Source organism: Hyperoodon ampullatus, assembly GCF_949752795.1.
Source record: "Hyperoodon ampullatus genome assembly, chromosome: 14".
Classification (NCBI taxonomy): Eukaryota; Metazoa; Chordata; class Mammalia; order Artiodactyla; family Ziphiidae; genus Hyperoodon; species Hyperoodon ampullatus.
This window is the reverse complement of record NC_136927.1, coordinates 36,841,161-36,867,573: the sequence shown is the minus strand read 5'-3', so window position 1 is coordinate 36,867,573 and position 26,413 is coordinate 36,841,161. Positions and strand designations below refer to the sequence as shown.

Sequence of the window (26,413 nt, the reverse complement as noted above, 5' to 3'; positions counted from 1 at the left end):
TGAGCAAAAGGAATCAACAAAAGGCATTTTACAGAAAAGGAAACCCCAATGGCCAATAAACATATGAAAAGATGCTCAATCTTATTAAAATCAGGGAATTGCAAATTAAAACCACAATAAAATATGATGTTATTACCTCCTAAATTGGAAAAATTAAAATAGAAAATCTGCTCATTCCAAATGTTGGTAGGCCACTGAACAGCACAGACTCACACTCCCACTGCTACTACAGTGCGGGCTGGCACAACTACTGCGGAAAATAACTTGGCATTGTCTGGAAAAGCAGACAAGGCACACATCCTACACCGAGCAATTCCACTTTTAGGTATGGGCCTTCATCTAGAGAAACACTTTATATGGTCACCAGCAGACGTGACCAGCGTTCACAGCAACATCGTTCATAATGATGAAAAAAGAAAAAGAAAAGAACCAAATGCCCATCAAGAGAATGAATGATACATAATTTATGCATCAGTAGATTAACTCTGCTTCAGATGGCAAATCTCTCCAACTGATCTGTAGGGTCAGTACAATCCCTATCAAAATCCCAAAGGTTTTTTTTTTTTTTTTTTTTTTTTGGTAGAAATTGATAAGCTGATCCTAAAATTCATATGGAAATGCAAAGGACCCAGAAGAGCCAAAACAATTCTGAAAAAGAAGAACAAAGTTAAGAGACTTATACTACCTAGTTTCAAAACTTACCATAAAGCTATAGTAATCAAGTGTGGTACTGGCATAAGGACATACCTATAGATCCATGGAATAGAATTGAGAGTTCAGAAATAAACCCTTACTTTTATGGCCAATTGACTTTTGACAAAGGTGCCAAGACAAGCCTTTTCAGCAAATGCTGCTGAGACAACTGGATATCCATATGGAAAAAAATAAACTTACATACATAAACCATACATACAAAAAAAATAATTCAAAATGGATCATATAACCTAGATGTAAGAGCTAAAACTATAAAGCTTCTAGACTAAAACATAGGAAGAAATTCTCACAACCCTGGGTTATGCAAAGAGTTCCTAGATACAACTCCAAAAGCATGAGCCAAAAAGGAGAAAACTGATAAACTGGACTTCATTAAAATTAAAAACTCCTACACTTCAAAAGATACCATTATGAAAATGAAAAGACAAGCCACAGACTAGGAGAAAATACAAGTAGATCATGTATTTGATAAAGAACTCATATCAAGGATAAAGAATTATTACAACTCAACAAGAAGACAAACAACCTGATTTTTTAAATGGGCAAGTCTTGAATAGATAGTTCACTAAATAAGATATAAAAATGGCCAATAAACATAGGAAGATGCTCAACATCATTAGTCAGTAGGGATATGCAAATTAAAACCACGATGAGGTACCACTTCACACCCACTCAGACGGCTATAATCAAAAAGATGGACAATAACGAAACGAGTGATCGAAAAGATATAGAGGAACTGGAACCCTCATACATTGCTGGTGGGAATGCAAATGGTGCAGCCATTTTGGAAAGCAATTTGGCCGTTTCTCAAAAAGTTAAACATAAACTTACCATATGACTTAGCAATTCCACTTCTAGGAATCTATCCAAGAAAAATGAAAATATACGTCCATAGAAAGACTTGTATGCAATTGTGAACAGCGGCATTATTCATAATGGCCAGAGTGGAAACAACTTAAACGTCTATCAACTTGTTAATGGATAAGTAAAATGTGGTTATGCATGCAGTGGTACACTATTCAGCAGAAAAAAGGTACAGAGTACTGATATTACAACAGGGATGAACCTCAAAAACACGGTAAGTGAAAGAAGCCAGATGCAAAAGATTACATAATGAGTGACCCCATGTACATGAAACGTCCAGGAAAGGCAAATTCCTAGAGTCAGAAAGCAGATTGGTGGTTTTTCTAAGGCTGAAAGTGGCAGCAGGGTTTGAGTGCTAACAGACTTGAGGAAATTTGGGCAGGGGGTGGGGCGGGGGGTGTGGGCAGTGGCTATGAAAATGTTCTAAACCTGGATTGTGTAATCGCTGGGCAACTCTGTAAACTTACTAAAAACATCACTGAATTGTACATGTACAATGGTGGATTTTAGGATATGTAAAATATCCTCAATAAAGCTGAAAAAACAAAACAAAGTAAAACTTTACTGCAGAGCAAAAAGGGAAACTGCTCATTTCTCCATATTCTGTACCTTGACTAGCTTTTCTGGATAAAGGAGGCAGTCTTTAAAGTATTGAAAGTCAAATAGTTACTATTAGCTGGATGTGGAGTTAATTAAACAGTTTCATGATTATTTTCTTTGGGAAGACATGAATCAAATCTCCTCCAGATGTAAAACTCTTAGAAGTCACAGTTCTATACCACAATACTCTATGGAGAGGTGTTGCCAACAAAAATATTTTGAAGACGTTCTTATTAGTTTAGATATTCTCTCACTTGAGCCACTCAGCAAGCAGCCTCCATCACATGCCTGCAGGATGAGAGAACCCTTCTTCAGAGTATTTGCTTTGTCAACTAACAACAGTGATGGAAGGGAAAAGGGCTTGGGTTTGCCTCTGTCATGAACACCAAAAAAATAGCACCTGTCATACAAAGTGTCATCTTAAAAGACTTCAAGTACCCAGTGTAAAGACTCCCAGAGTAAGAAAACAAATGTCACATTCCCATGACAATAAACAAGAATGAAATCCTGTCCTTCTGAACTAAAATGGCTGTCCAGAAATTCTCTATTAACTCTGCTCTGAAAAGCATAATGCTTACATTATTCCTTTTACAGTGTACTTCTGAGCATGTTTTGACAAGACAGGATGATCTTGAGAGTCAAGAAACAGAATAAGCTGTTTTTCCTGTGGAACTTGCTCTTGTGATCCAAGAGTTGTCATGGATTAACAAATTCATCAACAAAGAGGATTCAACAAACATACCTCTCTTAACACTGTATATACATTTTCTTTGTCACATCATTATGCAGAACATGACCCCAAAATGCATATATCAGGGACACACAACCGTTAGTTCCAAAGATACAAAGAAAATCTGGTCAAGGAAACCCAAAAGACAGTTGATCCATCTTTAGTCTACACAAATCATAAATGTGTCAGATGATGTAACAGGGCCAATGAACTGCACAACCCAGGGGGGACATCAGTAATTCTGTAATCTAGGGTGAATTTCCTGGAACTGCACAGTGCACAACTTACGCAGCTGCACATGGTGGCCCTGGGATTAGCCATCTCATAAAAACACTGATTCATAATTATGGCCTTTCACAGGAAGTACGTGAAAATAGAACAGATGAAAAAATTAGGGTAAGACCCTGAAGGCAGGCCTCTGAAAACCTTAATTATCCACAAAGGAGTTTTACAAAGGAAATTCTGGGAAAAAAAAAAAAAAAATCACTCGACCTGACCTGGATGACTATTTTTAGAGCCTTCACTTTCTGGTCCGAGGCCCAGGCGTCCTTCAGCGACTGGTTGAGCTCTTCTATGCGGTTCACATAATCCTGTTGAGTCAAATTCAACAGCTCCTTTTGGGACCCCTGTGGGCAGAAAGTAGAAAGATACAGGCACAGAAGAAAAAACATTGTTGGACTCCCCCCTCGTCCCCATGAACAATACTGAGTATTAGCTGAGTTTTGGTCTCTAAGTTTTCCTCATATCCTGACCAGGATTGATAGTTCTGTCTTGTAATCAAAGAGGTTCTTTGAGTTTTCTGCAAAGACGGCTGAGGGCAGTGATTGAAAAACTGGGCTTGAACACAAGTCAGACCTGAGCCCACTCCCAGCTGAGCCACATTCTAACCATATGATTCTAGGTGAGCTGCTTTCCTCCCTGAGTCTCTTCTGTGAACAGTGATAACAGGACTTACCTTATTCAACAAATAGTCAGTGGGGGGTATTGTGTGCCAGGCAAGTACGGTATACCAGATGCCCCAGATACAAAGGTGAGCAAAAAGACATTGTTTCAGCACTAATGGAGTTTAAGGTACAGAGGACAAGATGGACATTAATACAAACTGAGACAAATGCTCGGGGAAACAATTCTACAAAGACACATATCATAGTTCTCGGAACCTGAGGTGCCCGTTTTAAGAAGCACAACTGTTTTACGTACCACTAAGGAAGAAAAAATGTCGATCACGGACATGCACCAATTGAGAGACACAGTCCAATTTCAGGGATATTCAAATGTTGGGGGAAAGGTTCATCTCAGAATGGACTCTAGAATGGTGGTCAAGAATGGTTTCCTGGAGGAAGTGGTGCTTGAGACAAACTCTCAGTGGTGTACATGTGTTAACTAGGCAATGGAGGGTTGTTAACTAGACCAGGGAGAGAGCATTCAGGACAGAGAGCAGACCCAGCAAAAACCCATGGCAGAAGAGGGCAAGGTCATCACATGGATGAAATAGTATAACATATGTAAAGACCTGGCACCACCTGGCACACAGTACATGCTCACTAATCCTTGCCTACTGCTAAGATGCTGATTGCACAGCTCACAGGAGTGAGGGTCATGCTAACCCACATGAGGAGACCAGGAACCAAATCTTTTTTATATGAATGTTGCCTGGAATCCAAAGTAAAGAACTCTTTTTTTTTTTAATTGAAGTATAGTTAATTTACAATGTTGTGTTAGTTTCTGATGTATAACAAAGTAATTCAGTGATACATATATATACTCTTTTTCATATTCTTTTCCATTATAGTTTATTACAAGATATTGAGTATAGTTTCCTGTGCTATACGGTAGGTCCTTGCTGTTTTTCTATTTTATATATAGCAGTGTGTACGTGTTAACCCCAAACTCCTAATTTATCCTCCTGCCCTTTCCCCTTTCGTAACCATAAGTTTTTTTCTATGTCTAGAGCCTGTTTCTATTTTGTAAATAAGTTCATTTGTATCATATTTTAGATTCCACATATAAATGATATCATATGATATTTGTCTTTCTCTGTCTGACTTCCTTCACTTAGTATGATAATCTCTAGGTCCATCCATGTTGCTGCAAATGGCATTATTTCATTCTTTTTTATGGCTGAGTAATATGCCATTGTATAAATACACCACATTGTCATTATCCATTCATCTGTTGGACATTTAAGTTGCTTCCATGCCTTGGCTTTTGTAAATAGTGCTGCTATGAACACTGGGGTGTATGTATCTTTTCGAGTTAGAGTTTTCTCTGGATATATGCCCAGGAGTGGGATTGCTGGAAGAACTCTTTATTAAAGGAATACAAGTAGGAGGTTCAGGAAATCTGAACTGATCCCAACTGGTCACTTGAACTGTGAGATAGGATCCTCCCTGCCCCTCTGCTGTAGGAGGAGCCAAGTGATTAGTTTGGGCAAATGGGTGGTGAATAGAGTGGCATGTGTCCCCTCTGGGCTGAGGCAGCTTTCTTCAGCTCTGCTGTGACAACCCTGGAGCCATATGTTGAGATGGCAGCAGCATGAGATGGTGGTATGTCTGTCACCTACACTGGACGAGTAATGTGAGGAAGAAATAAACCTTTCTTATATTAAGCCACTGAGATATGGGAGTTCATTTGTTACCACAGCACAACCTGGTCTTATCCTGACTAATATGCTCTGTTAACCTGGAAGCCATGGGGCAGTCATGTGCTCCTGTGAGCCGGGGGAAGCAAGGAAACCAATCTGCAGAAAAAAAAAAAAAAAAGGAGAACTAGAAAGAGTCTGGAGGCTACACAGAAGCAAGAGACACAGAGGACAGCTCCTGGGGTTCTGGCTGGTTTTTCAGTTCCTGGTTCCAGGCCACTGTGCCTTTGGGTTCAGGGTAGTGCCCCAGTATCCTTCAATACAGTCCTTATTTTCCGTGTAAGCCAGCTCAAGTGACTCAGATACTCAACAGACAAAAGAGCTTTGATAAAACCCTTAGCAATTCCCTTCCTACCAGCCGAGGTTGACTGATGACATGCAGACTGAGGCTCTCAGGCGCCCTAATTCAAAATGTCATTTCTGAATTGGAAAATAAAATATTTGACTATTAGACTCTGCTGAGCACTAACAACTCTGGTCTTAGAGCTGGAAGGACCCTGAAACTGGGGCAAGATGCAGGACAGAGCAATGGCAACTGCCATTATATGGACCTCTGTGGATTTCAAAGCATTCCCATTCAGCCTACACAACTATATTTTTTATCCCCATTTTACAGATGAGGAAATGGGTATAGGAAGATGAATGCCCAAGTGCACCCTGTTAATAAGCAGTCAAGCTAAGGCCTCTAGACTCAGCATGGTGACAGTGACAGCAGCTAACACTTGCAAAGCATGTACCACGTGCTGGGTGTTGGTCTAAGCACTTTACATACATTAACTCATGTAATCCCCTGTAATTACCCTAAGAGGCAGGTACTAGGTAGCACCCCCACTTTACAGATGAGTAAACTGAGGCACAGAGCTCAAGCTCTTAAGCACCTTGTCCCAAACTACAGAATTACCAAACAGTAGAGCCAGGATTCAAGCCCAGGCAGTCTGGCTCCTGAGTTTGCCCTCTTAACCCCCATTCTATGCTGCCTCTCTAAATGATATTCCAGAGGATGCAAACTCACCGTCTCCAGGGGCCAAGCTAGTAATGTTTATGAGTGAACTGGGCCAGGGAGGACCATGCAACCTGGACAGTACACACCCAGGTTAAATGCAAGAATGCGAGCCCACAGTTAGGTGGAATTTAAGAGAAGTCAGCAATCTGGATTTATACGTTAAATTTACTAATTTTTATGAGTTGGCAAGAGTCATGTTCTTTTTTTTTTTTTTTTTTTTTTTTTTTGCGGTACGCGGGCCTCTCACTGCTGTGGCCCCTCTCGTTGCGGAGCACAGGCTCCGGACGCGCAGGCTCAGCGGCCATGGCTCAAGGGCCCAGCCGCTCCGCGGCATGTGCGATCCTCCCGCACTGGGGCACGAACCTGCATCCCCTGCATCGGCAGGCGGACTCTCAACCACTGCGCCACCAGGGAAGCCCAAGAGTCATGTTCTTTAAAAGCACGTGCAGGCTAATTGAAAGAGCGACCATGCACAGCCTCTGCAGCAGGCATGACCGTTTTACACTATAGGAGGCGGCTTCCCGGGAGATGGCTGCCGTTGGCTTTCACAGTTAGGCCCTGTCCCCAGACACCCGGGGTTTGCTCAAGCATCACAGTGAGAAAAACGTCTTCAGAAAACCAGCCCAAGGAAGGCTCCTGTGAGCTTGGCCAGCCGCGCCACTGGCATCTTTCCCTCGATCAGTTGGTGCCTCAGGAGGACTGAACACAATGCGCAGCTCGAGAATTAATCAGAGAGCAGCCACCGAGACTGACCTCACCTGGCAGAAGCACGGGAAGCCCCGCCCCTCCCTGGATTCAACAACTGACTTGCTCACCTCCTCAAAATCATCCAGCTCCTCCAGCCTGGTCCGAACCTTCTCCGACATTGCGGATACGGCAGTCCCAGCTTTGCCTAAACAGAATGGATTCATGTCACACAGGTGGCTTTCCTCTGTCACCAATACCCCCAAAGGAAGGCACCTTTCACTCTACACTTCATCATGAATAAAGAGTCTGGGGAAAAACTTCATTACAGAAAACTCCCTGAGAGTTTGAAAGCAACTTCCTTACGTAACCAAAGTTTCATCAGAAACATTTCTGCTTAGGAGCTGCCCGTGGGAGTGCAGTGGGCCAGCCTCAAAAAGGTTCTGCGACATTTGATATTTACAAACTTTTCACTGAATCATTTGTTTATTCCTAAAGAAAGGCAGTCCAGATAAGGATGCCAAAAATCCATCATTTAATTGTTTTCCACAAACAAAAGGCCCTCTCAGGCTCATATTCACAGTGCAGAACTGTGGTACTAACAACTAACAAAACAACAATCCCACTGTCTGTCCAGAGGTGGAAACACTAGGGCTTCAAAGCCGTCTCTTCAAGCAAACAAGGACTAGTGAGCCTCCCTCCATCATCCGTCAGCACAACTCTTCCCATCAGCAGGGACTGGCGGGGAGAGAAGGAAAGGACTCCAGGCCACGGGCCGGTCACAGGACAGGGCTCTCTGGCCAGCTGGCTGCTGCCCCCCAGAGCCTCCTGTTTCAGAACCCTTTCTCCATCTTAGGGGTGTTTCTGTTCTAGACCAGAGGTTTCCTTGCTCCTGCCTACCAAACTCACTCTCAGGAACTAGAGTTTACTCTTTTAAGGCACTGCTTTCTTAGCTCTGGTGTTAACCCACAGATTTGTCTGGGATCAGCTGAGAGCATGGTACAATTATTTAATTACTAACAACTACTAAAATTAAGAAGTTTCCAAATAATTTGATTTTTTTTTACCTTACTTCTACTTTTCCCTTCATTTTGAAATATAGTACAGAACATGCATATATGTACGTTTTAACAGATAATTATAAAACCTTTGTAGCTACCACCCAGATTGTACACTGTCTTGCTTCTTTCATTCACCACTGACTTTAGTTCATGAAGTTTACCCCTGTCATTGCATAAAGCTGTAGCTCACACATTTTTACCACTGGTTAGTATTTTCCATTGTGTGACTACATCACAGTTTATTTCTTATTCTACCATCAGTGGATGCTTGGGTTGTATCCTGCTTTGGGTTACTATGAACAATACGCTATAAACATTTCTGTGCATGTCTCCTGGTTCATATATGCATGCATTTCTTCAGGGTAGTTTCTCAAACTTTTACAGGAATCACTTAAGGATGTGTTAACATGCAGATTCTGATTTTTACTAGGTCTGGCAGGGCCTGAGACTCTGCATTTCTAATGAGCCCCTGGTGACATCAATGCTGCTGGTCCTTGGACCACACTTTAAGAAACATGGATTTGGGCAGAGCTGAAAAAATGCATTCTATAAAAGGCCATGTATAAGTATTTTAGGTTTTGTGAGTCATACAGTCTCTGTCACAACTACTCAACTCTGCCATTAGAGCACAAAAGCAGCCATAGACAATATGTAAACAAACTGGAATGGCTGTGTTCCAATAAGACTATTTACAAAATCAAACAGTGGGCCAGATTTGGCCTCCAGGATATAGTTTGCCAATTTCTGATCTAGGGTATATCCTAATAGTGGAACTGCTAGGTCAAAGGGTTGGCCCATCTTCAATTTGAACAGATAATGCAAAAGTGCTTTACACAGTGGTTGTGTCATTTTACACTCCCACCAGCAGCACGTGAGCATTCCTGTTGCTCTACATTCTCACCAGCAAGTGATATTGTCACTTTCTGATCTCTCCAAACTGGCAGATATGCAATGCTATGATTTACTTTTTTATGGTTTGGGGTCAAACTTATGCCCGTAACAAAGGTGTTCTGACTCTCTTGATTTCTAATGTGCTGCCTCAACCTGCAGAGAACGAGGAGAGTTGCAGCTGCCACACCAGCGATTTGCACATAAACCACGGCTGTGTTCCTCTGCACCCCAATGATATAGGATCTAAGACAGTGGCTTCCTAATCACCCAGGAGCTTTAAAAACGGAATTCCTGGGTCCCCTTCCTCAAGATTAATTCAATAAGTGGAGTGGGGCCCAGTGGTCTGTATTTTTATGAAATATATATATATATATATATATATATATATATACACACACACACACACATATATATATATATATTCCTCAGGTGACTCTGCTGAACAGCTAGTTTGAGACATCCTGGTCCAGACTGTGTCTTGGCACAAGAAATTGAGAACTGCCGTATTCAGAGACCAGTGGCTGATAAGACTGAGTGTGTGACTCCCCTCACCGGTGCATCTGTGTTTCCACAAGGGATAAAGACTTAAGGCAAAGGAAAGGATCTGTAAAAAGGAGAATTTCAACCATTTCCCAGCCAGTGAGGAGGCACATAGACGGGAGACTACTGCTCTGTAATTCCAAAATCAAGCACTGAGTTTCTGTTTTCCTCCTAGTAAACTCTTTGGTCTTTTTCTTTTTCATTCGTCATCTAAATATGTATTTTGATTCTACTAAGTCTATACATAATCTAGGAAATAAGAGCTTCAATTGAATTAAACATCAGGATTGGATGTTTTTTTCCTTTGGAAAATTATATTAAAGGTAATGGGAGAATTCCCCATCAAAACAGTAACAACAGCAAAAACTCACCTTTTTCAGATCCCATAAAAAGATTCTGCAGAGACAAAAAATATATGTTAATATTTTTTAAAACTTACTGGATCCTGTGACAAAAACTTTACTTATTGTTCAAGCAGCACTAAGACAACATGATCCATCGTTTTCCAACAAAGCCACTTATTTATCTAAATGAAAAACAGAAGTATTTATTCAAAGGAAGAAAATACAGCTCACTAGAAACTACTAGAGATTCAAATTTCTACTCATTTCAGGACTCTCAAAATGAGCCAACAAAAAGCAAAATTTTGAGACAATGGTGGCAATGTGAAAGCATTTAGCTTACTCTAAATCAGGGTTTCACAACCTCGGCAATATTGACGTTATGGGCTGGAAAATTCTGTTGTGGGAGGCTGTCCTGTGCACTGTAGGATGTTTAGCAGCATCCCTGGCCTCTACCCACCAGATGCCAGTAGCACTCCCACAGTTGTGACAACCAAAAACGTCTTCAGGCATTGCCACATGTTTACTCCCCTGGGGAGTAAAATTACTCCTGGTTGAGAATCACGGCTTTATATTAAATCAGTGCAATCAGAAAACAGTAAGAAAAAGAATTAAATAGTCCAGCAATTCTGCCACCATTCTGCTTAACAAGTATAGACTTTGGGAGAAGGGAGCAGAACCTTCCTAGTCGCTACTGAGTTCACCCCTTCCTCCTGCTCACAGCCCCGCTTTTTGATGGGTGCACTGTGTACAGCCCATGACTACCTTCAAGACAAATGTAACCGGACATGTTGAGGGGAATCCAGGAAGTGTTCTATTTTTTGGCCGCACCACTCGGCATGTGGGATCTTAGTTTCCCGACCAGGGATCAAACCCGAGCCCCCCCTGCAGTGGAAGCGTGGAATCTTAACCACTGGACCACCAGGGAAGTCCCAAGAAGTGTTCTTGAATGAGAGAGGGTGCATCCCACTTTCCCCTTTCCGCCTTCTAACAACTTGGACATGAGGTAACACTGAACATGACAGAGCAGCAAGACAGAAAGAGCTGGGTCCCTGATGACTTTGGAGCTGCCACATAGTCCTGGACTATGTGCCTCTAGACTTCTTTCCAGTATGAAGAGAGACGAACATCTCTCTTCTTTAGGGAGGGCTTCAGTTACAAGCTAGTCCTTGACGACATAAGCATTAACCTGCTTTCCCTGGTTGAGCAACTTGCAGAGGACAAGGTGAGCCTCGGGCACTAGCCAACAACTTGACCTAGTGAGTGCCACCGAAAGAAACAGTGAACTTCCAGCCCTGGCAGAAAACCCACCAGTGGGACTCCCTGAGCAACAGTAAGAAGTTAACCTTCTTCAGGATGGCACTCTCCTCCCCTGTAACTCTCACCTCCCCCAGAGACAGGACTCTGCGGCTCCAGTTCTTTCTCTGAACTGTGCCTGATCCCCGATTCTTAACACATTTTTTGAGGAACCAATTAGCACGTTTTCTCCCAACTAACATTGACATAATAACTGAAACTTACAGAACCTTGGCGTTGGGGCAACATAACTATGATACTGTGACTTATAAGAAGAAATATATGTATAGTCTTTGTCCCAATTCCTGGCACAAAGCTCCTAACCCTTGGAACTTCCTAGGTGAGAGAACAATCCAGGAGTCTTCTGTTCTTTTTAGGAAGCACTCTCCTGTGATTTTTTGGAAGCACCTAAGGATGGAGGCTGGTTGTCAGGGGAACCAACCACATGATTAGAGGGTGGGAACTTTCAGTCCCACCTCCCTGATTTCTGGGGAGGGGAGAGGGGCTGGAGGTTGAATCAATCACCAGTGGCCAATGATTGAATCAATCATATCTATGTAATGAAGCCTCCATAAAAACCCAAAAGGACGGGGTTCAGGGACCTTCCGGGTTGGTGAATCAGAACACATCCACATGCTGCCGTGCTGGACCCCGAACTCCATGGAAACAGACGCTCCTTTGTTTAGGACCTCACCCTAGGTATCTCTTCATCTAGTTACTGGTTCATATCCTTTAATATCCTTTGTAATAAACCAGTAGTCTAGTCAGTTCTGTGAGCCACTCTAGCAAATTAATTGAACCCAAAGAGGTGGTCATGGGAAACTCTGATTTACAGCTTGTTAGTCAGAAGCCAGGTAACAACTTGGACTTTTGATTAGCATCTGATGTGGGGACTGAGCCCTTAAGCTGTGGGATCTGGTGCTCTCTCCAGGTAGAATGTCAGAATTGAGTTGATTTATAGGACACCCCACTGGTGTCAAAGAACTGCTTGGTGTGTGGGGGGGAACCTACACACTGGAATCGGGTGCAGAATTGTAATAACAAAAAGAACTACTAAATCTGAAGTAGACACTGGGAGAAAAGTATACTGGTACTCACAATAGACAGCTTTTCCGTGGTAGTGTACCGGGCAAGGATTTCTCCTCGTTTGCTGGCCCAAGCCTCAAAATCTGATCCTACGATGGAGTTATCATCTCTGTCACGTTTCTTTCTGGAGTTGTCCTAAGAAAAGGCAAGACAATCTCTTCAGCAGCAATTTTTGAATCTTTTAAAAAAGTATAAGCAACCATGGTGATGACAGATGATAACACAGTATTGTATAAGTGAAACTGCTAAGACAGTAGAACTTAAATGTTCTCACCAAAAAAAGGGTAACTAGGTAAGGTAACATATGAGTTAACCCAATGGAGGGAATCCTTTCACAGTGTATATGCGTATCAAAGCATCACGTTGCACACTTTAAATATCTTACAATTTTATTTGTCAGTTATACCTCAGTAAAGCTTTAAAAAAAAGTATGAGCAGAAGGCAGACAATCCCTCACTGTAGAATGTAACAGATCTGTGTAAAGGTTTACTATGATAAAAAATTTTCAGGGGCTTCCCTGGTGGCGCAGTGGTTGAGAGTCCACCTGCCGATGCAGGGGACACGGGTTCGTGTCCCAGTCTGGGAGGATCCCACATGCCGTGGAGCGGCTGGGCCCGTGAGCCATGGCCGCTGAGCCTGCGCGTGCGGAGCCTGTGCTCCGCAACGGGAGAGGCCACAACAGTGAGAGGCCCGTGTACCGCAAAAAAAAAAAAAAATTTTCAGGCCAATTCACCACAGATGGACAATAAATCTATCAAAAGATGCTCAAACTCATTAAGAATCAAGGAAAGGCAAACTGAAAGAGATCACTTTTCAACAATCAGAATGGCAAGGTTTAAAATGACTGATAGCGGCCAGGTTGGCAAGGATGCAGGGCACAGGCACTCCAAAATACTGCTATGCTGATGGGAGTGTAAACTGGTGAACCCTTTCTGGAGAACAATCTGGCAGTAGCCATCAAAATCTTATGTATATGGGGACTTCCCTGGCGGTCCAGTGGTTGAGACTTTGCCTTCCAATGCAGGGGGTGCGGGTTTGATCCCTGGTCGGGGAGCTAGGATCCCATGCCTCAGGGCCAAAACACCAAAGCATAGAACAGAAGCAATATTGTAACAAATTCAATAAAGACTTTGAAAATGGTCCACATAAAAAAAAACTTTATGTATATGTTACCTTAACCCAGTAATGAACTCCTAGGAAGCTACCCTGCAGAAATCCTTGCACGTAGGCACCAAGATCTATGTATGTTCAAGGACAAATGCACCACTGCCTATACCAACAAACACCACACATGGTCTATGTGTCCATCATGGCAATTTAAAGCATGTCCCTGGGAATTACCTGGCAGTCCAGTGGTTAGGACTCTGGGCTTTCACTGCTGAGGACCCGAGTTCAATCCCTGGTCGGGGAACTAAGATCCCACAAGCCGAGCAGTACAGCCAAAAAAAAAAAAACCAAAATCATGTCCTGTTCCTTACCATACAATGCAGCTGTTCAAAATAAGAAGGTTGTTCTGTAAGTACTAATATAGAAAGTTCTCCAAGACATATTGTCAAGTTTAAAAAAAAAAAGTATATACGTTAAAAAAAAAAAAAAAAGTAAATAGCTGTGTGCAATGCCAGCAAAGAATGATGTTGGATTCTGAAGTCAGACTGTCCAGGCTTGAATTCCAGCTTGCATGTCACTTAACATCTCTCTTCCTCTGTGTGGACCTCTTTAAATGAAGCTTAGGCAGTATGAGAACTACAGTTGGAATGTACTTGGAAAACACCTGCTATGCAGTTAGCTGATACTCTTATTATTGCTGCTGTTGTTACTTATATATGAGTATGTATGTAAATGTTCAGAAATTGTTGTCATAAATATCTATGAAAATACAAAGAAAAAGTTGAAGAATATACATTACACTGATAACACTGATGACCTCCAGAGCGGAGAATAGAATGAGAACTGATCAACTGGACTTCATCTGTAATGTTTGATTTTTTACATGAAAAATTAGTAAATTAGTTATGTAATTACATAAAAATAAATCCAAAATAAAGGGTATGAAAAGAGTGAAATGAAACTAAAGAATTTTAAAATGCTTTAAAACAAAAGAAGAAGAAGAAGCAGTTTCCAGGATCTACACGCTGTGCAGCGTCATTGAGTCTGGATTATTTGAATTGTTACAACCCGAGTGCACTGCGTATTACTTGTCCAGTGAAAATCCCCGACCCTGCACCCACAGGACTGACCATAGCTAGGAGCATTACCGTGGTAGCCGCCAGGGCTGCAGGGTCAGCAGAGGCCGCAAACATGGAGAGGGGGTCGGTCCCATCCAGGACGCTGCTCAGTGGGTCCACCACGGAGCTGGAGGATGAAGAGGACGTGGAAGAAGTGCTTCCTTTCCGGCTCACTTTCCTTGTCTTTGACTCTGTGACCTGTGGGGAAAATTTGTGTAGGTAAAATGGTAGTCTCCTATGACTTTTCCCAATGAAACACTCAAATGGGTTTTCCCTTGTTCCGTTATGAACTGACCATTCCTTTGCAGCAGGGACACTTATTTTTGTGACAAATTGACATGACTCAGAATCCCAGCTGTCGAGGAAGGGAAGGTGAGAAATTGGGGTTAGGAAGGGAGAGACAGGGTCTCTGAGATTTAGAAGGTGATGCTATAACTGAATTCTTGTAGGGCCTTCTTACCTAAAGTGTGGTCTCTGGACAAGCAGCATCCATATCACCTGCCAGCTCATAAATCTGTAGACTCCCAAGCCCCACCCCGGACCCACTGCATCAGAATTTGCATCTTGCAGCAATGGTCTAGGTAGGATAACGAACCAGCATACGAAAGATCCCAGAGTCGTCATACTCGAAGACGGTCTCAGTGGCTCTGCGCGGCCAGCTCATCATCACAAAGCAGTGAGTGCCCAACTCCTCCCTTTCAGGAGAACTGTGTATGTGTTAAGAAGCAAGCGGGGGTGTTAGGGTGTGAAGCCATGTTCTTGTTCCACTGCCCCCAACCCTCCCCAACTTCAGATGACCAGACCGTGGTGAACCCCTGAGGCAAGAGGATCCAACCAGAGCCAGAGTCTGTCTGCTGAAAGTTTAGGATCAACATCCAGAAGGGCTAGTTAGGCTCCACTCCTTTTTAAATGAGGAAGCTATAAAAACCCAGAACAATTCTTCAGAGAGAGAGAGAGAGGATGTAACAGAATGAAGGAGAGAGGGTGTTGGATAAAAGAGAATTTGGCCTCTGTCCCCGGTTCCTGGAAAGGAGACCCCAAGTCCTTGGAGCATCAGTCATTCATGAGCCCCTCAATCACACCTAGGTTTATGCTAATGAGAGGATGCTGAAAGACCAAACATGTGATTAAAGGGTTCGGACTTTCAGCCAGGTGATAACCCTCACTGTAGAATATAACAGATCTGTCTAAAGGTTTACTGTGATAAAAAATTTTCAGGCCAATTCACCACAAATGGACAATAAACCTATCAAAAGATGAAAAAGATCTCACTTCAGCAGAGGGGAGGGAAGCTGGAGATCAAGTTCAATCATGTGGCCAAGGAATCAATCAGTCATGTGTGTCATAAAACCCCAATAAAAAGTCTGGACACCAAAGCTCAGTGGAGCTTCCCAGTTGAACATACGATGCACACCCTGACTCCACAGGCAGAGGGCAAGGAAGCTCTGCATTTGGGACCCTCCTCCTTGTCCTATATGTCTCTTAATTTGGCTGGTCCTCATGTGCATCCTTTATGATAAAAATATAAGCATAACTATTACACTTTTCTGAGTTCTGTGAGTTGTTCTAGTAAATTATCAAACCTGAGGGAGGTCTCCAGAAATCCTTGGATTTGTAGCCAGTTGGTCAGAAGTGCAGGTGGCCTGGGGACCCCCAAATTTACAGCTGTAGTCTGAAGCTAGGGCAGTTTTATTGAAGACCATGCCCTAAACCTGTGGGGTCTGACACTAACCCTAGGTAACTTAGTGAAGTGCTTCCCACTGGTGCATGTTTGTTGCTCCTGTCTGCCTGGCATCGATATTCCTCCATCTCCCAGGCTCAACAGTCCAGATTTTCTTTGGGAAGGCAGCCTTGCCTGACTTTCAGCTCTTAAAGGCCTGGGGGAGTGGACTCTGCTCCTGGTTCCCAGGGTGGGCAGGAGCCCCAACCCAACCAATCAGCATATTCTACACCCCAGTCACCAGGGTTGATTCAGGGAAGGACACGTAACCCAACTGGGCAAACAGAAAATGCAGAGAAGACACTCTCCCTGCTGTTTGAGTTTGGGTTTGGGTTTGAGTTCCTGAGATTGGAACCAACTCACTGGTGGGTCAGCCACAGCCACTCGAGCCCGTGGGGATTTGAGCGGCCCTGGGAGAATGAAGCTTGGTCTTGTGACCTCCTGCTTTACGTAATCACCTCTGTGTGTTCTCAGGTTCTCTGCCATTCAGAAACATCATGTCCTCAGTGTCTAGTGGCATCTGTCAACCTCATCCCACCCATGATGACAACCACATAGCTTCTATTACTTGTTAATAAAAAAGTGCTAACTCAGATGAGACAATCTATGACTCTTGCTTGCCTTTTGTTTTGTTTTTTAAATAAACTCACAGATAGACTAAGATGCTATTCAGGACAGCACCCTATATTAGTAATTAGAGTGATCTTAATATTTCAAATAGGCAAATTCAGAAGTATTTTGTTTACACCTCCAAATCAGGAACAAAGGCATCCTATATGCATGATCACCTCACTAATATGAGAAAGGGAATAAAAATGATGGTGGGTGAGACCAACATCACAAAAAAAATGGGGCAGAGAACAAACTGGTTGATTTAAATATGCAAAAGCACCTACCACTGGCAAAACAAGAAAGACCCAGGAATACTGTCTATAATTTTATGGAATAAGAATGTCACAGAGGAACCCTTGACAAAACTTACAGTTATGGGTTTCAGTGGGTGATAGTCCCCAAATTCCAGTGGTACAGCCTCCAACCGGCATGATGCAAACTCAGCCTTGTAGTTCCTGTTCCTGGAATGCCTGGTAAACATCAAAACCCAGAAACCAATTAGTTGGAGATGCATACACACTAAAAACTTTTTGCTGAGACTTCCTCATTGATGAGACAGTTTACAGTGGAACAGTATTTTTACCAAGACCAATAAGAAGTGGTAAATTTAAAAATAACATTTTTTAAAAAATCAGTTTGAAGGTATAAGGAGCTGCCGAGGCAAACAAGACCTGCGAGGACAGACACCAGAACAAAGGGAAGCTCACTGAAGTGAAGCCAACTTTCTTGCCCAGCTATCTCTCACAGAGCATTTTGATTCTTGGCATGGGACAAGAGGCTAAAGCCAGGCAGAGGGCAGCTGCTAGGGGGCAGAGTAGCCAAAGAAGCTTTAAGGAAAACTCACAGGGCTGTAGAGATAAACTAGGGTTCAGGGCTATGGAGACAGCCACGGCTTGAAGGAAGAGATTCTGAAGAGAAGGCAGTGCAGAGAAGTGAGAGATTCGGTCCTGGTTTCCCCTCAAAGTATTCTCCAATTAAGCTGTGGAAGAGCAAGAGGAATAAGCCAAGTGGATGAAGAGCAGACAGTTTTCATCAGTCTTGCGGAGGCTTAACAAGTGAAGGGATTAGTGAGAGGAACATAAAAGGGGAGAGATCACCCACATTGAAGCTTGGAGAGGAAAAAAGATGAAAAGCACAGAAGAGTGCATAAGGGACATGAAGAAAGGTCTAACACACATACGATCTGAATTCCAAAGAAGAGAGGAGGAACAGGCAGAGCAGTATTTGAAGAGATAATAGCTAAAAATGTTCCCCAACTAAAGAAAGACACTGATTCACAGATTCAAGAAACGCTTGTGCCCCAAGCAAGACCAGTACAAAAACAAAACAAAAAACAACCATACTTAGGGCCTTCATAGTAAAATGGCTGAAAACTAAAAAGAGAGGATTTCTTAAAAGGAATAAAGATATGTTATTTTCAAAGGACAACAGTAAAGATTATTAGCACAGAAATGAGAGCCACAAGACAAAGGAATGATACCTTTAAAGTACTGTAAGAAAATAATTGCCAACCAAGAATTCTAGACCCAGTGAAACTACTCTGTGAACATTAGGGCAAAAGAAAGAAGTTTCCAGTCAAAGAAAAAGGAGAACAGCAGCAGCAGCAGCAAAACACACCTTAAATTTTTTTTAAATGCTGAAAGTAGAAGGAAAATGATCCCAGCTGAAAGCAAAAAATATATGCTAACATGTATATATATATATATATATATATATATATGTGCATATGTGTGTACATACGCATATATACTATATATATACTAAAGAGCATACAAAAGATAAAGGTGTAGGTAAAACTAAATATCAACTACAAAAAATAACTTCTTACAGTGTTTAAAATATATATAGAATTAAAATGCATGAGAACTAGAACATAAAAGGCAGGAGAGGTGCTACGATTTGAATGTGTGTCTCCCTAAAATTCACAGGTTGAAATCCTAACCCACAAAAGGTATTAGTAGGTGGAGCCTTTGAGAGGTGCTTACATCTTTAGGATACAGCCCTCATGAATGGGATTAGTACCCTTATAAAAGAGGTTCCAGAGAGCTCCCTACCCCCTTCCACCATGTGAAGACACAGTGAGAAGGTGCTGGCTGTGAGCCAGGAAGAGTGCGTTCACCTGACCATGCTGCTGCCATGATCCTGGAGTGCCAGCCTCCAGAACTGTCAGAAATTAATTTTTTTTTTTTTTTTTTTTTTTTTGGCGGTACGCGGGCCTCTCCCTGTTGTGGCCTCTCCCGTTGCGGAGCACAGGCTCCGGACGCGCAGGCTCAGCAGCCATGGCTCATGCGCCCAGCCACTCCGCGGCATGTGGGATCTTCCCGGACCGGGGCACGAACCCGTGTCCCCTGCATCGGCAGGCAGACTCTCAACCACTGCGCCACCAGGGAAGCCCGAGAAATTAAATTTTTTTGTTTATAAGTAAACCAGTCTGGGGGACTTCCCTGGTGGTCCAGTGGATAAGACTCTGTGCTCCCAATGCAGGGGGCATGGGTTCAATCCCTGGTTGGGGAACTAAGATCCCACATGCCACACAGCACAGCCAAAAAAAAAAGGAAAACCAGTCTGTGGTATTTCATTACAGTAGCCCAAACGAACTCAGACAGAAAACTGGCACCTGGAGCGGGCTGCTAGTATAACAAATATGGAAGCAGCTTTGGAACTAGATAATGGGTAGAGGCTGGAAAAGTTCTGAAGTATGTGCTAGAAAAAGCCACTATCCTGAATGGACTGATTATCCAGTGATTATTGTGAGGGCTCAGAAAGAAGAGAGGAAAGCTGTAGAGAAAGCCTCAACCTTAGAGAATACCTAAGTGGCGGTAAACAGAATGCTGGTAGAACCGCAGAAGGTAAAGGTCATTCTGATGAGGCCTCATACAGAAAAGAGGAACACGCTTTTGGACAATGGAGGAAAGCAATCCTTGTTATAAAGTAGCAAAGAGCTTGGCTGAATTCATCTGTGTCCTGGTGTTTTGTGGAAGGCAGAACTTGTGAGCCATGAAATTTGGATATTTGGCTGAAGAAATTTCTAAACAAAGTGTTGAAGGAGCAGCTTGGCTTCTCTTGAATGCTTACAGGAAAATTCAATAAGAGAGGAATGACTTAAAGACAAAATGGCTGACCAAACGGCAAACAGACTTAAAAACCTGGAAAACTCTGTTTCAAAGAGCACAGGAAGCTGGCCCCTTTGTTTCCTTGGCCTCCAGAGGCCTTGAATTCATCCCTTCCACGCCTCCCCCACTCCCACCCCCATTCTCAGCTTCTTGACTTCACTAATATGTGTATGAACCCCAAATCTGATTGTGCCGTGCAATTAAATTAATCAGCTTTACTCAATAAGCCCCACCTACCCAGACACCTAACACAGTACAAAAGAACTGAGACCCCATGTAATTTTGCTTCCATCCCTTTCTAAATAAATTTCGTTTCAAGTGTAGGAAAGGAGAAAAGCTAGTTAACAATATAGACCGGCCTCTACTTGTTTTTTGTTTTTAAAGGAAAACCCCTACCACAATACACTGTCTAGTCCCTTTGGGTTACATTTACTAAATATATACTGTCTTCATCTTCCGAAAATATTTTAGTTGAATTCATTTATGAAATATTCTTCCAAACTCCTTTTAATATGCTACCAGCCAATCCTTGATTTATAAAACAAACAAAACCCCAAAGAATAAATTGGAAGTCTAGTCATCAACAGCCATAGTGGAGTTTAAAAAATCAACTTATACTTTTCCTCCTTTCAGATCACTCTTAACTTTATCAATAGAATTTTGAAGTTAATTTAATAGAATGAGTAGAAATGTAATCTGACCTGAAATCCAACTACAAATGTGTTTTTCATCGCCATAATAATTATTAACGAATCAACAGCTAAAAAAAGTACAATATCAAAAGAGCAATACGACTTGATACACAACAACCAAATATCAGTTCTCATTTATTATGTGCTTATTATTGTTGGGGCCCACAGCGGGCCACCCCAAAATATGGCATATTGATTATCTTGAATTAAAGTTACTTAAGAAACTTAAGGAAGAGCTGATGTAGAGGGACACTCTGACCCTCCTCTCTGAAGGCAGGAAATAAGTCTGCCCTCTGAAAGGTGCCCACCTGCATCTGGAGGTAAAAGGACAGCCTTGTTGCCAGAGATGGAGAACTCAGGGCCAAGAAGCCTATATAAACGAACCTTGTTATTTCTTTAATACCACAAGCCTACTGTTTAGATTCTTCACTAATTAAGCACCAAAGCCCAACTTTCTTTGTTCTGTCAATTCCTCACAGATTTAGTTTGTTTGTCTAAAAAGTATAAAAGCTGCCTGTTTCAGCCACTTCTTAGGTCCGGTATCTATGAGACCTCCAGAACACACAAATTGAAATGTGTTTCTTTTTCTCCCTTTAATTTACCTAGTGTCAATTTTATTATTGGTCCAGCCACAAGAACTCAAGAGAGTAGGAGGGGAAATTTCCTCTCCCTGACACTATATACCAGGATACAGGACAAGCCCTTTACCTCTATTTCCTCATTTAATCAATCCTATGAGGTAGGTACTATGATTATGCCCATTTCTCAGATGGAGAAGCTGAGGTTGTTGATAACTTGTGAGAGGTTAGCAAGTGATACAGACAGATGCAAACCGAGGCAGCCTGCCTCTAGGATTCAGTAGTTCTACAGATCATCTATAGGTCAACTTGAGAATTTGAAAAAGCAATTGTCTTTTTTTTTTTTTTTTTTAAGGACTGAGCTTTAAAATGATTTTTTTTTAAGTGTGAGGGGAGGGAATTCTTTGGGAAAAAATACTTGCTCTGGAAAAACCTTTTTAAAAAAAAAGAAAGGGAAGGAAACATTTACCCTTGCCGTAAGTCCATGCCAAGTTGCTATTTCGATTTTTCAATCATTTCTTCCATTATTGCCTCAAATTTGCTCTCGGTTCCCTAGTGTTTCCTATAGGTTGAGATGTTAAAAGCATTTTCTTCAATGCCTGGGTCTTTGGTAAGGCTAACAGTGACCTCTAGTGGGCATTTTCTCAAAAAGCCTTACTCTTCTTCCTGCGAACATAGCTGATAAGCTGGTAAAAATACCCCCAACTCCCAGCAATGCGAAAGGGTGGTCTGGCTCCTTGGCAACTGCCACAGAAAAAAGGCCAACATTTCATACCTCCACTCCTAGCTGGGTCTGGCCTCTGGCTACTCCAAGTGTGAGTCACCGATCACCAACAAGAGCATCACCTGGGGAGTACTGAAATACCCCTACAGAGTCAGGGTCTGCATTTCACCAAAATTCCCAGGTGACTGATATGCACATTAAAGGTTGACACTGCCCTATTTTTAAATTATTTACATTGGATAACATGAATGTGTAGAAATCCTACTACCAGTTACCAAATTAATCTCCTTATACTGGAAATACCGAAATGCACTAACTGCTTTTTAATTCTCAAGTGACTTTTTTTTAATTACTAATGACATAATCTGGCCACACAGTTTTTTATCCCCCAATCACAATATACTCCCCCTCCCCAATAAAGTCTTAAAATGATGTAGAAATTCTGACTCCAAAGAATGGGTTTTTTTGTTTTTGTTTTTTGCTGTATGCGGGCCTCTCACTGTTGTGGCCTCTCCTGTTGCGGAGCACAGGCTCCGGACGCGCAGGCCCAGCGGCCATGGCTCACAGACCCAGCTGCTCCGCGGCATGTGGGATCCTCCCGGACCGGGGCACAAACCTGTGTCCCCTGCTTCGGCAGGTGGACTCTCAACCACTGCGCCACCAGGGAAGCCCCAAAGAATGGTATTTTTAACAGTGCTATGACCATAGGACTGAACAGGAAATGTAATCCACAGTGCACTGGACATCTCACAGGTGAGGTCAGTAATACCAAAAAGTGTGGGTGAGAAGAGGCATGCTGGGGAGACCCATGACAACACAGCAGGACTCAGGAACCCTGCTGCCCAGGAATCTCAGCCCAGGACCCAGACTGTAGGGCCATATGACAATAATGATTAAGATCAGAGGTTTGGGACTTCCCTGGTGGTGCAGTGGTTAAGAATCCGCTTGCCAATGCAGGGGACACGGGTTCGATTCCTGGTCTGGGAAGATCCCACATGCTACAGAGTAACTAAGCCTGTGTGCCATAACTACTGAGCCTGTGCTCTAGAGCCCGTGAGCCACTACTACTGAGCCCGTGCGCCACAACTACTGAAGCCTGCGTGCAGCAACGAAGACCCAACGCAGCCAAAAAAAAAAAAAGACCACAGGTTTGAGTTCCAAACCTCAGTGCTCCTTGCAGGCTATAAAGCTAAATGAACTGCTTCATCTTTCTGTCTCCACTTTGTTATCTGAAAAATGGGGTTTTTAGGAGATGAGATGTTGCACGTTCAGCACTTAGCACAGTGCCTGGCACAAGATAAAGGCTCGATAAATGTCAAATTTAATGACAGAAACACATTTCTCCTCTGAGGGCCTCCTCAGTTTCCTCATTCATTCCATAAATACTACTCAGCACCTACTATCTGCCAAGCCCCATGCCAGGCTCTGGGGACAAAATGATGGTTAAAACTCAGCCCCTTTAACTTAAGAAGCATCAAGTCTAGTGGGCAAACTGAAAGATGAACACATGCTACCACAGACAGAAATGTTTAGAGCACAGTCAGACTAGGAACTGTGGAGACCCTAGATGCTAAAGGGCTTATGGCACCTCTCTCTGTAAAGTATACCAAAGGTAAAAATGCACTGGGATTAAAGCATCTTCCTGGATCTTCTGATTACAAAATTCCAGCCAGATAAGTGCATTGAAGCTATATGTTTTGGCATATAAGCTTTAGTGATTTCCTAAAAGGGGTTTTGCATGACTAGGTCAAAGAAAACTCAAGGCAGGTCATATAAGAACTCACTGGCATCCAATCCTGATTTAGCATACCGAGACTTCTGAAGGAAGACTCTTAAAGAGTTAGACACGTGAAGGGAACAAGAGAAAGACCGCTGTTTATCAAGCATAAAATCAGAAGTATGTATCTGATTATTTCTAAGGTCCAGGGCTGTATATTTTTTCATTTGCTCACTCATTCATTCAATGTAAACCACTTCACATCATTTGCAGAGAAAGATCAGAAAATAATCTCCCTTTCTCACGTGCCCAAATAATTCCACTACTACCCTCACAACTTGCTCCGGTTCTTCACACACAGCTGGAGCCTGAAGCGCCAATCACTCCTAGCTACTCCAGCCACAAGACCCCGACAGTCCCATCAGCCTTGGAACACGCCATTAGCTTCTTCTTGATGACCTCCTATTCATCCTCCAAAGCCCAGTTTAAGGCTCTTCCTCTCTCAAACCTTCCCCAAGCCGCCAGGTGTGCCTAATCCCCAATGCCTTCTTTGGATATCCTTCTATTCAGAAGCGTATCTGCTCCACTAAACTGTCAGCTCCTTGAGGCCAAGGAGTACGTCTGAGGGTTGTGCATCCTGAATGCCCAGTGCAGGGCCCTGCACAGAGTAGGATGAATGGCAGCCATTTCACAGATGAGAAAAGCAAGTCTCCTCTAGATGAGCCCAGTCATTCAGAAAACAGCCAGGTCTTCCGAGTCGTCCAGACCAGAGCTGAGCCCACCATTTTCTGCATCTATCTCCCCCAGAACCCGCGCCAACTTCTGGGAAAGCGGAGGCCGGGGAACTTGAGCTTTTTTTAGGGAATGAATGGAGAGGGGGGCGTGGAAGGCGCGGGGAGAGGTAGCGGAGGAGGGGACCAAGATCCCACCCGTCCGGCTTCAGGGAGGTCCTCTGAACCCGGGTAGCGGCCGGGGATCTGTGGTCTAGACCACCCGGAGATGGGGTGGGAGACTCCACCAAACCCAACAGAAAGCAGTTCACACAGTCCCTCGCAGAGACACACACCGAGACAGAGACAGAATCCCAGAAACAACCAAGGACACCACCTCCCTTAAACCCAGCCGCCGCTTCCCCCTTACCAAGGAAAGACCGCCATCTTCCCAGTCACATGACCGCTAGTCCTGAGACAGCCAGCCCAATTCGCCCTTCCAGACCACGCCCCGCTCGGCCGCCATGTTTGTGAGGGGCGAACGCCCCTCCCCCGCAGGCTCAGGGCCGCCATGTTTTGTGAGGGGCGGGGCGCCCTCCCGCAAGGCACGGGCCTTGCCGCTCGGGCGGCCATGATTATGAGGGGCACCGCAGGCCTGTTGGCTGCCGCTGCCGCAGCGCTGACATGAGCTGGCATCTTGTGGCAGGTGGCCGCCTGGCCAGCCGGCGCCCTCTGGAGGCGGTGAAGAATCCAGACACCTGCGGAGAGAAGACGCTAACCGCGGCTGGGGTGGGAAGAGCGTCCAGCCTGCGCGTGCTTTTGCGGCTAATTAGCAGTTTGGCTGGGTAAGCCACGCCCCCTCTGCAGGACCCTGCGCCCACCTCCGTGCACCGGGGAATTTAGGCACTTACCGTACCCACCTCCCAGGACTAACAACCTGGGTCTCTAAAGGCTGCCCTAGATCCAAATAGGACAACTTTCGACTGGAACTAAACTAACTGGAGAAATTGGGGTCAGCATTTCACCCCACTTGGCGAAGCCGTACGTTTCTATGAAGGTGGATGTCCGTTTCCACTACAGAACTTCCGTGCTCTAGTCTAGTCTAGTTTTCTCTGATTTAAAAAAAAAAAAAAAAATTTTTTTTTTAAACTTTAAAAAAAAAACACAGGATATTTTACTAAATGGTTGCCATAGTAAGCATGTGTCGCGCGCCCTGTGCTGAGCACTTTGCGTTCACTCTTCATTTACTCCTCACTGCAAACCTCTGAAATTATGGCAACCGGGATTTGACCTGACTCCAGACCTGACTACTAGTTTAACAGGGGAGATCTAACGGGGGTGACTGTCGGTTAACAGTTGGTTAATCACAAGGCATCTGATCCTCACTTTTTTCCCTTTTTCTTTAAAGTGTCTTTTCTGACAGGAGGAGGTCAGAAAACCACATTCTCAAAAATCTCCTCAGGAAAAGGCAATAGAACATACCCTGACCCTCTAATGGAATACGTAGTTTATTTAGCACGCTGAGTCCTAGTTTCTTCAGCTGTGAAGTTAGGATAATTCTGACTGAGGTGAAGGGAGATGATTATCAAATGCCCGGCAAATGGTCAGCACTCAGTTGAAGCAGTACATCACTCACTTGGCAGGCTGAAAAATCATATTGTAACTTCTGTGACCTTCCTGTTTTCAGAGCTTTTCTTTCCAGGGCCACAGACGATGCAGTGTATCATAAAGCAGGGCTTCTCCCGTTTGAATTGCACAGACTCACCCGGGGATCTTAAAGGCAGGTTCTGATTCAGCTCTGGGGCAGAGCCTGGGCTTCTGCATTTCTAACAAGTCCCCGGGTGGCACTGCTGCTGGTCTCTGGATGCAGA

General features: G+C 43.5%; 1 protein-coding gene across 1 annotated transcript in view; it reads right to left on the bottom strand.

The window, feature by feature from the left end:
- Positions 1 to 25,115, bottom strand: part of VPS35L (VPS35 endosomal protein sorting factor like) — a gene marked incomplete at its 5' end in the record, with an annotated part of 128,612 nt that extends 103,497 nt beyond the window's left edge. Inside the window, 7 exons of the mRNA XM_079719033.1 lie at positions 3,406 to 3,534; positions 7,368 to 7,444; positions 10,100 to 10,124; positions 12,464 to 12,586; positions 14,707 to 14,874; positions 17,379 to 17,478; positions 24,973 to 25,115. Of these exons, the coding sequence (XP_079575159.1) occupies positions 3,406 to 3,534; positions 7,368 to 7,444; positions 10,100 to 10,124; positions 12,464 to 12,586; positions 14,707 to 14,874; positions 17,379 to 17,478; positions 24,973 to 25,115 (765 nt within the window). The remainder of the gene's footprint in view (positions 1 to 3,405; positions 3,535 to 7,367; positions 7,445 to 10,099; positions 10,125 to 12,463; positions 12,587 to 14,706; positions 14,875 to 17,378; positions 17,479 to 24,972) is intronic.
- Positions 25,116 to 26,413: the final 1,298 nt, after the last annotated feature.